This window comes from Ictalurus punctatus, chromosome 4 (assembly GCF_001660625.3).
Source record: "Ictalurus punctatus breed USDA103 chromosome 4, Coco_2.0, whole genome shotgun sequence".
NCBI classification, from domain to species: Eukaryota; Metazoa; Chordata; class Actinopteri; order Siluriformes; family Ictaluridae; genus Ictalurus; species Ictalurus punctatus.
Genome location: NC_071284.1, coordinates 15,488,270 through 15,503,656, shown reverse-complemented (window position 1 = coordinate 15,503,656; position 15,387 = coordinate 15,488,270). Strand labels below are relative to the sequence as shown.

At 39.6% G+C, this 15,387-nt stretch overlaps 1 protein-coding gene across 3 annotated transcripts in view; it reads right to left on the bottom strand.

Moving 5' to 3' along the window:
• Positions 1–15,387, bottom strand: part of gnao1a (guanine nucleotide binding protein (G protein), alpha activating activity polypeptide O, a) — an 89,731-nt gene that overhangs the window by 24,458 nt on the left and 49,886 nt on the right. For all 3 annotated transcript variants that reach the window (XM_053678003.1, XM_017465826.3, XM_017465825.3), the window contains exon 4: positions 5,035–5,195. In XM_053678003.1, the coding sequence (XP_053533978.1) occupies positions 5,035–5,195 (161 nt within the window). The remainder of the gene's footprint in view (positions 1–5,034; positions 5,196–15,387) is intronic.

Genomic DNA, 15,387 nt, shown 5'->3' with positions numbered 1-15,387 from the left:
CCCATTATGTTTAACATATTACGTAACACAAAAAAAATGACACTTTCGATATTGACATCCAAACATTTTTCTGTGACATATCTTTTTGATGGAAAAGTTATCTTTGAAATTATAAAGTTGTTTTTTTTTTTTTTTTTTGCACTGACACAATAATGCAGGTCATCAAATAAACATCAATAACGAAATTTGTACAAAAAATAGGACTTTTACACAGTGCTGAAGATACATGACAAATATCAGATATTGGTATCGTTCCAGATCTCCCATATCGGTGCATCCCAGTGATGCATAGATAATAGGTTACAGACACCAAAGAAAGCAAAAGAGTAACTGAGAATAGTAAGAGTCAAAAAGTGAAGGCAGAGTCACAAAGGTGCAAATGGAAAGTGAAGTACAGAGCTGGAGATGAGCTACCCCTGATAACAATGGAAAGTTACTGCGGAGGATAAACGATAATAGGGCATCAAGCCAGAGACATCTTGTTATAACTTCTCTAGCACATCCTGTGGGAAGCGGGAAACCAGCTGTGTGCCCAGGTCATCTACTGATTTTCTACAACTGTATTTCAAAAGTTCCTGGTGAAAATGTACAGGGCCTCATAGTGGAGGAAGAGCACCTCATTACAGGGACATGCAGACTGGGGTCACATGAAGGTCAGTGTTAAACAGTAGTTGTCACAATCATGTTGGCCATCCCATGGATGTAACAGAGGTTCAACCGACTGTGTTCTAAAGTCCACCTCACCAAACACACACAGGCAAATGAACAGTAAAGTGTAACCTGACCGTGTGACTAAATAGACCATCAGGAGAAGTATGTTATGTTCCATGCACTTAAAGCAGAAAGACACTGAAGGGGCAAAATTGTGTGTACTCACGTCTCTACATGTCTGCTTTCTGCACCTTACTGGCTGTATGTACAAAGTATCCATACTCACTGTTACACATCTACTGTTTGCAGCTTTTTTCCAGGCAATTATCAATCTTATAGAGACTCAGTAATACTAATGTTTAATACAAGTGAAATTTTAGAAGCAAAATGAAGTTAATTTCATTGAAATTTGTGATAATCAGCAGTTTTGCATTGCAGATTAATTCTTGCTGGAATACATTTCATGAGCAAAAATCTGAGATAGCTGTCCTTTTGTATTGCAGCGCTCAAGAACCAAAATGGAGGAAGCACTAATTTTAAAGGATAAGCATTCTACACTACTTCATGACCAGACTAGGAATTATTCAGCATAAGGCTGCATAAGATGATTTTTATTTGAAAATTTTTTTCATATGATTTTTTAAAAAACTTGTTTATGATTGATGTGTTTTCTACCAAGTCAGGCAGGTGACAAGCAAGGCAAACTCTGAATGTGCAAAACTTTACATATACTCCAGACCTGATCTATTTCTCATAAATTAATTGAAAAATTTTGCTTTTATGGGTGACCTGGAGGAACAGTGGGTAGCGTTGCTGCCTTAGCGCTCCAAGGTCCCCGATTGAATCATAAGCTTGGGTTACTGTCTGTGGGAAGTTTCAAATATGTTCTCCCCCATGTCTACATGGGTTTCCTCCAATCTGGTTTCTTCCCACCTTCCAAAAACATGCATATGGTTGGATCGGCTATGATAAATTGTTCTAGGCCTGAACGCATGTGTGCATGTTGGCATGTGATGGACTGGCGTACTGTTCAGGGTATATTTCCACCACTTACGCAGTGTTTCCAGGATAAGCTCTGAATTCAACCAGGCCCTTACCTGGGTTAAGCGGTTACTGAAGATAGATGAATGAATTAATTGCTTTTATAAAGCTGGCAACACCAGTCACAGTTCAAAGGCACAGTTCAAAGTACAGCGAAATTGCTAAAATTGCGCAAAAAATTGATGACTTTTTTCATCATGCTTCAATCCCACACTCATCAATCCTATTTATTAAGGAATTCAGACTGCTCAGATTTAACAGCACCAACAATGTCTATAAGACTCAGCTGTTGGCTATTATCAGATTTGAAGATCTGAACTTATCAGTCCACAGTCTCATTGTGCCAGAATACACTCTCCAGACTCTAAAGTTGTTCCCTACACTGAACATTTCAGACGCAATAGATAGAACACTATTATAGGGAACAGATTTGGTGATTGATGTAAACAATATCATACAGATTAGCCAGCGGTGGTGATGTTCCATCTCATAAGTACACATAACCTGCGATCAGTTGTATGGACAATATATAAGGACAATCAAGTGACCAAAGTAACTATAAACTGACTGTGTGCCACTATAAAAATCACTTGAAAACAGTTAATCCACTCCTTCCATTTGTAAGAAGTCTGAGAAGTCTTAAAGAGCCTTGCCATATTCGCTGACTGCATCCTTCAGTGAAGGCTTATGCAAATCAAAATAAAAGACTTAAATCATTATGGGTATTTTGTTTGGCAATTATGGGTTACTGCCTACCACACTGCCTATCGTGGTGCATTATGGGACATAAAAAATAAAAAATAAAAAAAAAGACAACTGAAAATACACCACTATGTTTTCAAGCAAGTAGCAGACCCCAGAATAGTGCACTATATACTGAATAGTTATAATCATAGACTACGTTTACATGGACGGCAGTAATCTAATTAATGACCGTATTCTGAAGAAGACAATATCCTGATTAAGGCATTTACATGAGTTGAGTAGAATATTCCTTTCATGTTCCCGTTTTACATGTTATAGAACATAGATCGATTAACGGCACACGTCATTACGTCACCGCGCCACGCCGTCCGACGTTCCCTCCAGAATTTCACGTATCGACATACAGTTCGTCTTTGTTATGGTAACGTATACAGTTTCAGGTGTTTCATTTTTAATTTTGCGAAAGCTTCAAGTGCAGTTAATTATTTGTCATGCTATAGGTGCTAATAGACGACTGCTTGAAGCCGTGGGCTGCGTCCCAAACCGCGTATTTATCTACTATATAGTAGGAAAGTATGCGGTTTCGGATGTAGCCGTGCTCCCTTGTTTGCCGTCAAACGGTTGAGCACTGCCGTGTGTGTATGTGTCCTGTCAAAAAATGCAGTGAAAACTCCCACACGATGTTAATAGTGTGATTAAGATGTGTACATGTCTGTAATGCACTTCGATAGCGCGACTAAAACAGGAAAACTCCACACGTCTTAATTCAATTTGTGTTTACTTTGAGTATGACTTTAATCGGATTAAGGTAATTAATAATCGCTGTTTATATGCTAGTTTCTTAATCAGAGTATTGTCTTAATCGGGTTAATATAGGATTATTGTTGTCCATGTAAACGTATTGAATGAGTCAGACGCATCTCAACCTGACCTTACACTTTTTAGAATACAACTGACCACAAGAGATGGTTTAAGTGAGACATGATTATTGATCACTCCTCTACCTGAGTAAGAAGAAATAAAAAATAAATTTGTAATTTGTTTTTTGTGTTTCTTTTTTTCTTAAGGATCCTGTAGTTCTCAAGAGAACTGAGCATGATCAAGGTGAATCTCGACAGTGTTAACTCGAAAGCTGATTATTCTAATGCGTTCTCTCTCACTTACAACAGCACTAATGCTCTGCTACCTCTAAGAAACGCGTCCCTGTTCACCGACCAGAATGAAAAGAATTCCAACTATAATGGAAGGCGATCAATATATGGGGTAGCTGTTACCTCTAAAATGGGCTGCATTAAAAAGATGCACTGCCCTATTATGTTCTCATCATTGATTTCACTCTGTTCTATTTTCACCCTAATCAAAAAAAAAAGCAAACAGGAAACAAGTAAGTGTCAGGTCACGTGACCAATCAGAAACCTGGCTGCAGTCTGCAAGTTTAGTGATTATATACTGCCAGAATGTGATGTTCTGTCTCTCTTTCTGAATGGCAGTGTAACCATGTCTAACGTGAACAAAAACCTGACCCCCCAAAAAAAAAAAAAAAAAAAAAAAACATCAGAAGAATTCACCTTAGACAACAACGTGTAAATGTGCAAGAAAATTTCCAGAACTGGATGGTGTTAGGGCTCATAATTTACACATCACCATTATCTCTCTTTTATTTCTGTTAATTGAAACTGCAGCACAACAGATCTGTCAGGGACACATGAGCTGCTGTTTTGCACATAATTAAAAAGTTTTAACATCCAATACTGTGTAGTTTTCGGCTAACTAACAAAGTGAACACTGATCTCTAATTAGGATAATTTTAGGGGTATAACTGTAGTGTGAGCACTACAGTGTATATTTAGGTGACTCAGAGATAACCGTGTAGAGTAAGAGAGAAAAATCATACATTAAATATGCTCATTCCTAAATGTTATGACAAACTCAATCCAAATCACAAATATCAAGAAAGAAAGAAAAAAAAAATCGATTCTGAAAAATGCGAGGTCCTGACAGCATGTTTGGAGAGCTGAAAAACTAATGTCCCTTGTTATTTTTTTTTTAGTAATCTTGAGCATGGAGCTTGGTCATCCGCCTATTTCCTGCTTATCGACAAACTCTCCACTAGCATCTTTACGAAGGAGTAATTTGTCTTCTTCTAAATAGTGCTTTCCATAAGCACTAGCTTCCCAGGCCATTAAAGCAAACCACAGCGCCTGATCAAAAATTACTGCTGATTCACATCTTTCATCACTATTCCGTTCAGGCACGCTGCCCTACATGCACACTAAATCATGTTTCTTCATCACAGGCTGTAACTGTATCTGTTGTTTTGACATTAACACACAGATCTCTCTCAATGAAGCTGTTTAAATGCTAGGCAAAGATCACAATTAGCCCATACTCTATTAACAATGTGGATAGATCTAATAACCAATAGTGACTCAGGCACACCCTAGGAAAGCATCCTGAGTGGTGTATAAATACAGAATTGTATTCGTAAAAATGGTACACATGTATGATGTGTGCTGAGAAATCTAAACCCCATAAAACATTTGAGACATTTTGTGCTGCTCATTTCCATCTGAAATCATGTACGGTATCATTAGCGTATTAATCATTAATTAGACGAATTTAAGGGAAAATACTCACTATTGGGCCGAGTCGTTGAGCTGGTACTCACGGGCGCGGCTGAAGCACTCCTGAATGCCCGAATCGGCCCACAGGCGCATCATGGCGGTCAGGAGCTCAGGAGAGTAGGGCTCAGTGTCCTCCATGCGACTCACGACATCACACACCATCTTCGCATCAGCCTGCAGAGAATACACAAACACACACGTTTAAACTGGGGATCATTATAATGCACAAACCTAGATCAAATCAATTGAATAACCCCATTATATCTTGAAATGGAAAGGGTTGGATGGTTAAGGTCACAGACAAAAAATAAATTGATTACTGTAAACAAACAAACAAACATTGCATGGCCTATTTTGCACGTCTAGCATACAGCCCGAAACAGTGATTACTCCAAACAAAGACCCGTATCCATTCTTGTTTGGATGCAACACTGATCTTATCAGGCAATGCTGACTGAGTTACGATGAACAGCAGTCTCAGCACTGTGCACCGTGTCATCCTTCTCGTTCTAATTCAGACAGTAAAGAGGGCAAGGTTTTAACCCTGTACAGCACATGCCGTTCCACTGATGCTGGATCAGGTGTGATCATCTTGCACATTAAGATTATTGCAGTAGAAGAACAGGGACAGCTGAGCTTAGAACAGATTTTAGAAAACATCATTATGGATTTGCCCTTTTAGCATGGCTGCTGGGAACAGTGTCGAGTCCCACTAGAAAGAAAAGGCAGCACCAGGAATTAAGGCAATTAAAACCAAGACCGCCCTTTGCATGTGCACGTTTATATATATATATATATATATATATATATATATATATATATATATATATATATATATATATATATATATATATATATATATATATATATATATATATATATGTGTGTGTGTGTATGTATGTGTGTGTGGTATCCCGTCACTTTCTAGTCCACTAATCCCACATGCTTCCTGTGAGCCCATACTGTGCTGTGAACCTCACACACATACACATGCATAAACGCTCATACACATGCACACACAGAATGTCCATCAGACACAGAAAAAAAGGTTAGTGAGCATGCCAGTCCATTTCTGCTCTGAATTCATGTATCGCAAAGTCCAAAGAAGGGGAAGCATGAACAGAGGAATCCAGGTCCTCTCACTTTATATTAAATCTACTAAATCTGTTGCTCTGCAGATCCACACATACAAATACTTTGCTAGATTTCATGCTGAATGTCCCAAAGTGCCTAGTTACCAGCAGCAGATAGGTCAGGGGGTGTAGACAATTGGAGGAGTAAAGTCAACACGAGTTCTCAACTCATCTTCATCTGCTGACCCATATAATCACTGCTAACTTTGTGTGTACATGTGAACTACTTAAGGTGAATAAAAGCAGTATATTATACATACTTACCTTTTAAATTTTTGCCTCAGTTCCTGCTACCAGTAACTGATGCTCACATTTCCTGGGTCGACACACTCAACAACACCCTGCGGCTTTACCGCGACACTTCCTTTAGTTTCTGCTATTCTTATCTAGTACAACCCTAACCCATAAAAGAATCATTTAGCTTTTAGCTTCTCTGTGGTACAAAGATGAGAACAGCCCTTAAGGGGTTGAGCCTCCCTCCTCGAATCAAACTATCAATTCAGAGCCCAATGCAGAGTGTGAGAAACACACAGAAGAAAAGAGAGAGTAGAAGAGGGATTGGGGTGAGTGCCTCACACTGAAAGGCAAGAAAAGAGAGAGGATGGGGAGTCGGGAGTCTCTGATTTCTCCATTGTTCCTTGTGAGAAAAACTGGACTGTCCAAACACTAAAGAGAGGACTGGAGGACAGAGGGATGGGAATCGTACAGTTCTCACTGAATAAATTACCAGTAATGTTGAAGCAATCGATAAATCCCTAAACTATGCCAATTTCAATGCTCTAATCTCTCATAGTGACCAAAATGGAGTCCATCGTATGACTCGTCAGCAGCTTCTGATAGAGCAACCATCTCCACAGCAATGCCACAGGCGGTGGTATGGTCAGCAGGAGCCTGCGTGATTGGTTGGGCGAGGCTCCCTTTCCTCCTCCCCTGGTGAGAGTGACCTTTGGGAGGAGGTCCTCTGAACTCAGCAGGATTGAACCTTCTAGAACTCCTATGTACCTCTGTCTGTGTCTCACTTACTCTCTCTCCCCCACACATACACACCCTACCAGCATGTCCTATGGACTAACAGAAACAGCTGCCACGGTAGAGTGGTAATTACTGTAATATACTCATAGGGTCAGCAAACATAATTTAACAAAAAATGAAGGTGTTATAAAGGTGTTTTAACATCTATAAATAGTAAATGTGGAGGCTGTGGCTGAGTGATTAAAATTTTACAGTGTTGGCACTGTGAAATAATGGGCAACAACAGGGAATAATTAAAGGTTATTTATCCTGTTGACCACTGTAGACCATGTAACTATTTTTCTGTTCCACTAAAGGCTGATCTTAATACAACTTCAAACATATGAAAACCTGTGACCAATACCTCTTTTTCTCCGGCATATGGGTCACAATACCACTAGAAATCATCTACTCCGTCAATTCTGCTTACAAGCTAATTCAAATGAATCTTCATGTTACATTTTTTGTTAACGAACACAAATAATGTATAAATAATTACAATTCATTCTAATAGTAATTAACACCTCAAATAGATCTGAAATGCATACATACCCATAGCCTTTCTTTTTTGATAGTTTTTTTTTTTTTAACAATTTGATCATGGACAGAGCAAAAAGCTGTAGATTTGGAAAAAGGGGTGTCCCGGCTTGTAGCTAGGCCTGTCCTTTTGCTAGTCACGCCTCCTTCTTCAGCGTGCCATTGAAGGAACAGAAGAATCAGGCATGCGATTGCCTATTGAATTTGTGATCAGGATCTAATAAAACATGTAACAGCTCTTCAAGGGCCAAGCGCAGGCCAGAGAGAATGGGGCCTGTCCTTCATAAGCATTCATTTTATTCGAGGCAGAAGAGGTTTCAGGGTTTTAGAAATTTGCATCCATGAGAGAAGCAGCATTACACTAATCCACCCTGTTTACCTCAGCCTTTAGCACACTACAATTTGTCACAATATGGACAATAATCGCTGTGTGAAAAATGCATTCATTTTACAACAACCTATCCCATGATCTTTGAGACATTTCCTATTTATGTACTGTTATATGCTGGAGAACTCAATAAAGTCATGAAATCAGTGACTACTTTTACTGCTGCAATATGGAGCTGATATTACCCTCAGTTTCCTGGAAGTAAATGTCTCCAGTGGAAACTAATCTGATGCTGACTGCACTTACAGGCCAGCAGAGATTTCAGTTCACTCTTCATAGCCATCATTATCCTTCTGTACTCTTACGTATCAGTTCTGAGCCAGCACGGAAAATTAGTAGACTCTCCAACACTTCGTCAAACGGCATACAGAATTGTCTCTTTAAAGATACATAAATAAATAGGACACATGAAATACACAAAAGCACATAATGGAGCAGTTAACCGATTTGTGCTGGGGTATGTCAGAATTAGAGTACATCCAAGTTTTCATATTGGATCACAATGCATGGATCCAATCAACAGTGTCGGTGATCCAACAGGGAATAACAATAGGGCCCATCAGCAGCTCAGGAGACAGGCAGTAAGTCATGATTTAGCATTGTTTATAGTGACTTATTTCCAACAAAGCCTTCAAGTGCTCCACTTACAAAGATGCATGAGTCCAATGCAACCATTGCACCAAAAGTGTGAGTTCAAACTCCTCAGGCAAGGATTACAGAATCTATTCAGTGTTACACCACTAATCCTCATCACCAAGTCAATTCTGTCACAGTTGACGCTGCTCTCTCAATAACTTTACAGAGGATTCGCCGATCTAATCCCACGTGAGGGACAAGCTAATTAAGGATGCTGATACAGGTAAAGCACTTGGACAATGAATAAGGCTGTATGCCCATTCCCTACATAAACAAGTTCTGATGTGGTTATAAGGAACTGGAAATCAGGATAAAAATGATTGGCTGGGACCACTGACCGGGATCAGCTATTGGACCATACACATATGGGGAAGTGTATCACAAATGTCATGGTGTGTTGTGATTTGCACTGTAGACTATTATCTTGTTCAGGCCTGGTATTGACATCTGTCCTGGGTAATCACAAGTGGACAGTCGAGGCATATATTCATGTATCGAAAGCATCTCCACTGACCACATTTCATCAGAATCAGATTTGCCAGATCTTCCCATAGCAGCTCAAGGTCACTTCAACTCCAGCCCCCAAAATAATAAGCAATAACAAAGCCAAACTTGAAACGTGGTTATATATTTAGCCGTCAGATTATCCTAATTAAGTTGTTGGGCATTCAGATCAAATAACAAAAGCAAGATTCATGCTGTCATCTAGATGTGTGGCATTGTCTGCAGTATTTGCTTATGTAATCACATTTCATGTACTTTCAACAAGTTCACAAATGAAAAGAGGGGGAAGTTTCACGAGTGACTGCATACAGTGAGAGTGCGGTGGCAATTGGTCAGAGTTCGACACTTACATTTTTAAATTTTTTTTTAAATCAGTGCACAGAACTATAAACTCAAACATACTGTCAATTACACAACACGGCGCTGCTGAATACTCAAATCTGATCAATGGTGATGAATTTCAGCACCACTCAGACAGTAGTTTCAGCTGCAAGGCTTATATTAATACACACTTTGAATTCCTGATCATTTCCATAGTGACAACTTGCACAGGGACATGTATGGCTCCATGCTGTATAAAACCATGCCAGTTATTTCAGAAAAAGTGATCCCTTATTACAGTGGCAAGAAAAAGTATGTGCATCTTTTGGAATTTCATGGTTTTCTGAATAAATTTGTCATAAAATGTGATCTGATCTTCATCCAAGTCAAGGGTATTGACAAAAATAATGTGTCTAAAATAATACAAAATAAATTCTGATCCCTCATGTCTTTATTGAACACACTCATTCAACATTCAAAATAGCAGTGGAAAAAGTAAGTGAACCCTTACAATTAATAACTGGTTGACCCCACCTTGGCAGCAATAACCTCAACCAGGCGCTTCCTGTAGCTGTGGATCACACCTGCACATCGTTCAGGAGGAATTTTAGCCCATTCTTCCTGGCAGAACTGCTTTAGCTCGTTCATATTCTTTGGACGTCTCATGTGTATGGCTCTCTTCAAGTCATTCTATAGCATCTCTATTGGGTTGAGGTCTGTGTTCTGACTTGGCCACTCCAAAAGGCGGATTTTGTTTTTTGGGTCATTGTCCTGTTGCATCACCCAACTTCTACACAGTTTCAGCCGACGTACAGACATTCTCACATTATCCTGAAGAATTGTCTGATATACTTGGGAATTCATCTTCCCCTCAATGATTGCAAGCTGGCCAGGCCCTGATGCAGCAAAGCAGGCCCAAATCATGATGTTTCCTCCACCATACGGGGTTGTTTCCGGGGTCATTCAGGGTTGTTTCTTTACCTCATTGATGAATCTTCGTTGTGCTCTTGGTGTCATTTTGACTGAGCGCCCACTTCTTGTTAGAGTAGCAACAGTCCCAAAGCGTCTCCATTTGTACAATGTTTGCCTAACTGTCTTTGTTTATGTTTACCTATGTTTACCTAAAGTCTTTGAAATCACTTTGTAACCCTTGCCAGCTTTATGTAAATCAACAATTCTTGATCGTAGATCCTCTGAAAGCTCTTTTTGGCAAGGCATGGCTCACATAAGCGTGTGCTTCTTGTGCAGAGCAAACTCCAAAAGTTTGAGGGGGTTTTTAATCAGTCAAAGTAGCTGTAGTCCACACCTCCACACCTGTGGGCCTCATTTTCTTAACGAGACTCCAATTAGCTTTTTTGAGGTCATTAACTCAAGGGTTCACATACTTTTTCCACAAGCACTATGAGTTTTTTTTGGTTGTTCTCAATAAAGACATGAGGGATCAGAATTTTTTTTGTGTTATTATTTTATAGACACATTATATATCAATACCTTTGACTTGGATGAAGCTCAGATCACATTTTATGACCAATTTATTCAGAAAACCATGAAATTCCAAAAGGTTCACATATTTTTTCTTGCCACTGTAGGTATATTGTCATAAATAAATAGTTGTGAGAATGGATCAATTCACTGAAACAAAAATCCTACACTTATGAGGTAATATAAAATACCTTAAGATTGGTAAGAAAAAGTATTCATGTAAGAACTTCATATGACCAGCATGTAAAACATATGCACATCCAAAAAAAAAAAAAACAACCAACCCATTACGTGCATTAGCAGTGTGGCTAAACAACTGATTAAAACTAGCTTGATTGAAACCATGAATCTGGAAAGATGTGGGACTAAGTGGTCTTTTGATGTTGTCAGGGACGCATCAGGACACATTGACATTCACACTACAAATGTAATGTGGCCACGTGTGTCCCAGACTACCTCTGCAAGTGGTCTCATCAGTTCACTTGTGATGTGTTTACCTGAGATGGATGTTAGTTCCAGTTTAGACTTGGTATTATGATGTTCCACTTTGAAATAGACTGATTTCACAGTCAGATTATTTTTAAACAAATTTTTCAACATCAGCTGGATCAAGAGAATGATCATATTGAATTTTTTTTTAATAAAACACCAATGTCTCTGTGGATAGAAACAAAATGATCATAGTTTTTAGACAGTATTTATTTATTTATTACTACTACAGTAGTGTATTCATATAGGCAGGGGTCATATTAGGATTTAGGAAGTGGGGAGCCCTAATTCTTTAATGGGTACCTATAATACAGTAAAAGTTACAAATCAATTACAACAAATTTTGGATACAACAGTTTCTGTGTTATGACCTCAATATAACTTCGACAGGGTGGCCACAACTTCCACGGTTTACAGGCATCCAAATTACACGGACCACTTTATTAGGAAAACCCATACATCTGCAGGTTCATGAAATTATCAAAATCAGCCAACCGTGAAGCAGCAGCACAACGCTTAAAATCATGTAGATACAGGACAAGCTTCAGACCACCACACCAAATATCAGAACGGCAAAAAATGTGAACAGGGACTTTGACCATGGCATGGTTGTTTGTGCCAGATGGGCTTGTTTGAGAATTTCAGAAACTGCTGAGGAGAACAGCAAAACGGGTTCAACCTGGCAGGAAGGCTATGGCAACAAATAACTCTTTACAACCGTGATGAGCAGAACAAAATCTCAGAATACAGAACAAACTGAAACTTAGGCGGATGAGCTACAACAGCAGAAGACCACACCGGGTTCCACTCCTGTCAACATCCATAGACTCAACATGCCTTGTTTCAACTGTTCAGTCTGGTGGTGTAATGGTATGGGGAATGTTTTATTGGCACACATTTGGCCTCTTAATACCAATCCAGTATTGATTGAATTCCACAGCTGCCTGAGTATTGTTGCTGACCACATGCATCAATGGGAGATTTGCGGCATGAATGTGTAGCTGACAAATCTGCAGTAATAATATGATGCTATCATGTCAACATGGACCAGAATTTCATAGGAATGCTTCCAACACCCATTGGAATCTGTACCACAAAGAATTGAAGCTGTTTTTAGAGCGGGCTGAGGAGGGGAGGGGACCCCCTGGACGCAGGGCACAAGCACACACACTCTCACACATTCACACAATTTAGAGATGAAAATCAGCTTACAACGCATGTCTTTGGACTGTGGGAGGAAAACGGAGTACACGGAGGAAACCCCCGAAGCACAGGGAGGACATGCAAACTCTGCATACATACTGAAGGGTGGTTGCGGGAATCAAACCCCCAACCATGGAGGTGTCAGGCAAATGTTCTAACCACTATGCCACCGTGCCCCAAAAATCAAATCAAAATGAAATTTTCAAAAAGATTACTTCTGATTCACACTCATTTTTTATTTGTGTATTTTTCTGATGCATTTTTTCCTTCTGGAATCACTCTTCTGCTTCTGGAATCGTTCTTTTACTTCTGTAATGTTGACTTTTGGCACTTTTTTTGCTTGATTTTGTTCCTCCATGTCAGAGGCAGCTCTGCCGTTAATTGGGTGGGTGTGGCTAACTGTCAGAGCATCTCCCACTCCAAAATCTGTTGACTAATAGATATTTAAGGTGAACACCTTCTTCTTTGACCCAACACCCACACAAAAATATATCAAAAGTCATAAGCAAAAAAAGATTACAGAAACAAAATGAACTGCATTAGAAAAATCTGCAAATAAAAAAATAAAGCAAAATGAGAGTACTCCATAGTGGCCTTTTATACGGAGAAGAAAAAAAAAAAATATATATATATATATATCATATCATATCATATCCAAAAGGCTGACAGGAGATCAATTGAATGATCTGAATAGAATAGGGTACATTGTTGTACACTGTGGCTATTATTAATATTTCTTGAAACAAGAGATGGGTTTGTATTGGCCAGTGTACACAGTCAATACTGCACATGTTCAGAGGAAAAGGCCAGACTTCTGTTTCCACAAAATCTCATTAAAGCATCTCTCTTTGCTCATGTTCAGCTGGGTCCTTGTTTCTCTCGCTTTCCTCTCATTGCTTTCTTCATGTCAAACACTGGAACACTAGATGTGACATTTGATAGAAAGGCTTCATGTATCCTTTCAAGCGAAATGGGATTAAAGCAACACAAAGTCTTGTCTTTGCCTTTCTTGATGATCATCTCTCTTTTGCTCTCTTTCGCTTTGTCACTCGCACATACACAACTAGCCTCCCTCCCCCGCTCGCTCACCACTCCTCCGCATCATGTGACAGTCAGCTCCAGTTCCTATGGTTACCATGACTTTCCTGGGAAATGCAATTGTGGGTTTGATGCTCTCTCTTCCACTTCTCTCATTACATTCCCTGTTCATTTCTCCTCTCTTTTCCTTCTCCATCACATTCTCTCTTCATCTCCCCCACTCCCACTCTCTTGATTTCCTCAGCTCTCTTGGTCTTTCCATCTCTACACATCTCCCTCTCTCATGCTTTCACTCTAACCATCTTCTCCTCCTCTAGTTTGCTCTCTGCCTCCCATGGCAGATGCTGAATTATTGATTTGATGAAATATTTAGCTGTTATTCTGCTAGACCGCTGAGCACTCCAGTTGTGGTCTAATGGCAGGCCCTGAAACCTAGAGGGTACACCGGGCGTCTGTGCCCTCTCAATCACCCCCTCCCAATCACCTATCATCAGGGGACCACGCCCACCCTGAGCAACTAACATAATATTCCTGTGACACATGGTGCAATGTTGATATTGAGACCTCTACTTCTACTAATACGGTATTTACTGTAAAGTGCTGTACATTTTGTACAATATTTTTACATTACACTTGCCTTCATGGTCCTGAAGGCATAGCCTTTCAACCCATTTAAAATGGACTCGGCCTAAATTTTAAAAAAAGCACATATTAAGGTCACTAACAGTTGCTAAGATCTAAAATATTGAACAAATGTTAAGCAAACAAGACGCTTCCTCAGAAAGAAGACGACGACGGAAAAAAAGTGCCCTTACTTCATGGTTGTCGTCTTTTCACGACAAACAGAAACAGGGAACAGAAAAAGAAAAAAAAGGTTTGGGGTTTTTCCTGAATGATGAATTGAACAGACAGGGTGTAGCTTGGAGAGCAGCTGTATCTGTCTATATCAGCAACTCTCCACTGTGGTATATGGGTTCTGTGGTGCATGCCGAGGCCTGCCATTTTTTTCGGTGTGCAGTGCTGTGCTTGCTTCTCTGATGGGATCAAGGTCATCCTGCATCTCTTTAACTAGGAATGTATGCTTATGTTGCTGCCTACATTAGTATTGCCAATATTTACCTAAAACCTAAAAAAATCAGTTTTTAAACTCAGGATTTAATACGTTAAAGCGCACCTATTATGGTTTTGAAACGTGCCTAATTTTGTTTTAGAGGTCTCATACAATAGATTTACATGCACCCAAGGTCAAAAACACTTTAGTGTGCTTATAATTTAAATTGCAGCATTACCTTTTTCCCCAGCGACAAAAACGACTCCTTAAATGATCCGTTCTAAAGGATTCGTTCTAAACTCCTCCTTTCGGAGAGCATACTCTGCTCCGATTGGTCAGATGTCCCAGTCTGTTGTGATTGGTCTACTGCTGTCAGTGTGTTTCAAAAAGGAAACACTCATTACCATAACGAGTTTCAGTGCCATCTGTTAGTGAGCAGCTGATGAAGACCAACAGCGGGGATTTTTGTTACAAACCTACGGAGGTTAGTGCAGGAAGTAAGTCTGGAATTACTAACGACTCGTTTCAGCTGTTCAGAATCGCTTCCTTCTTTTGGGAACCAATAGAAAATCT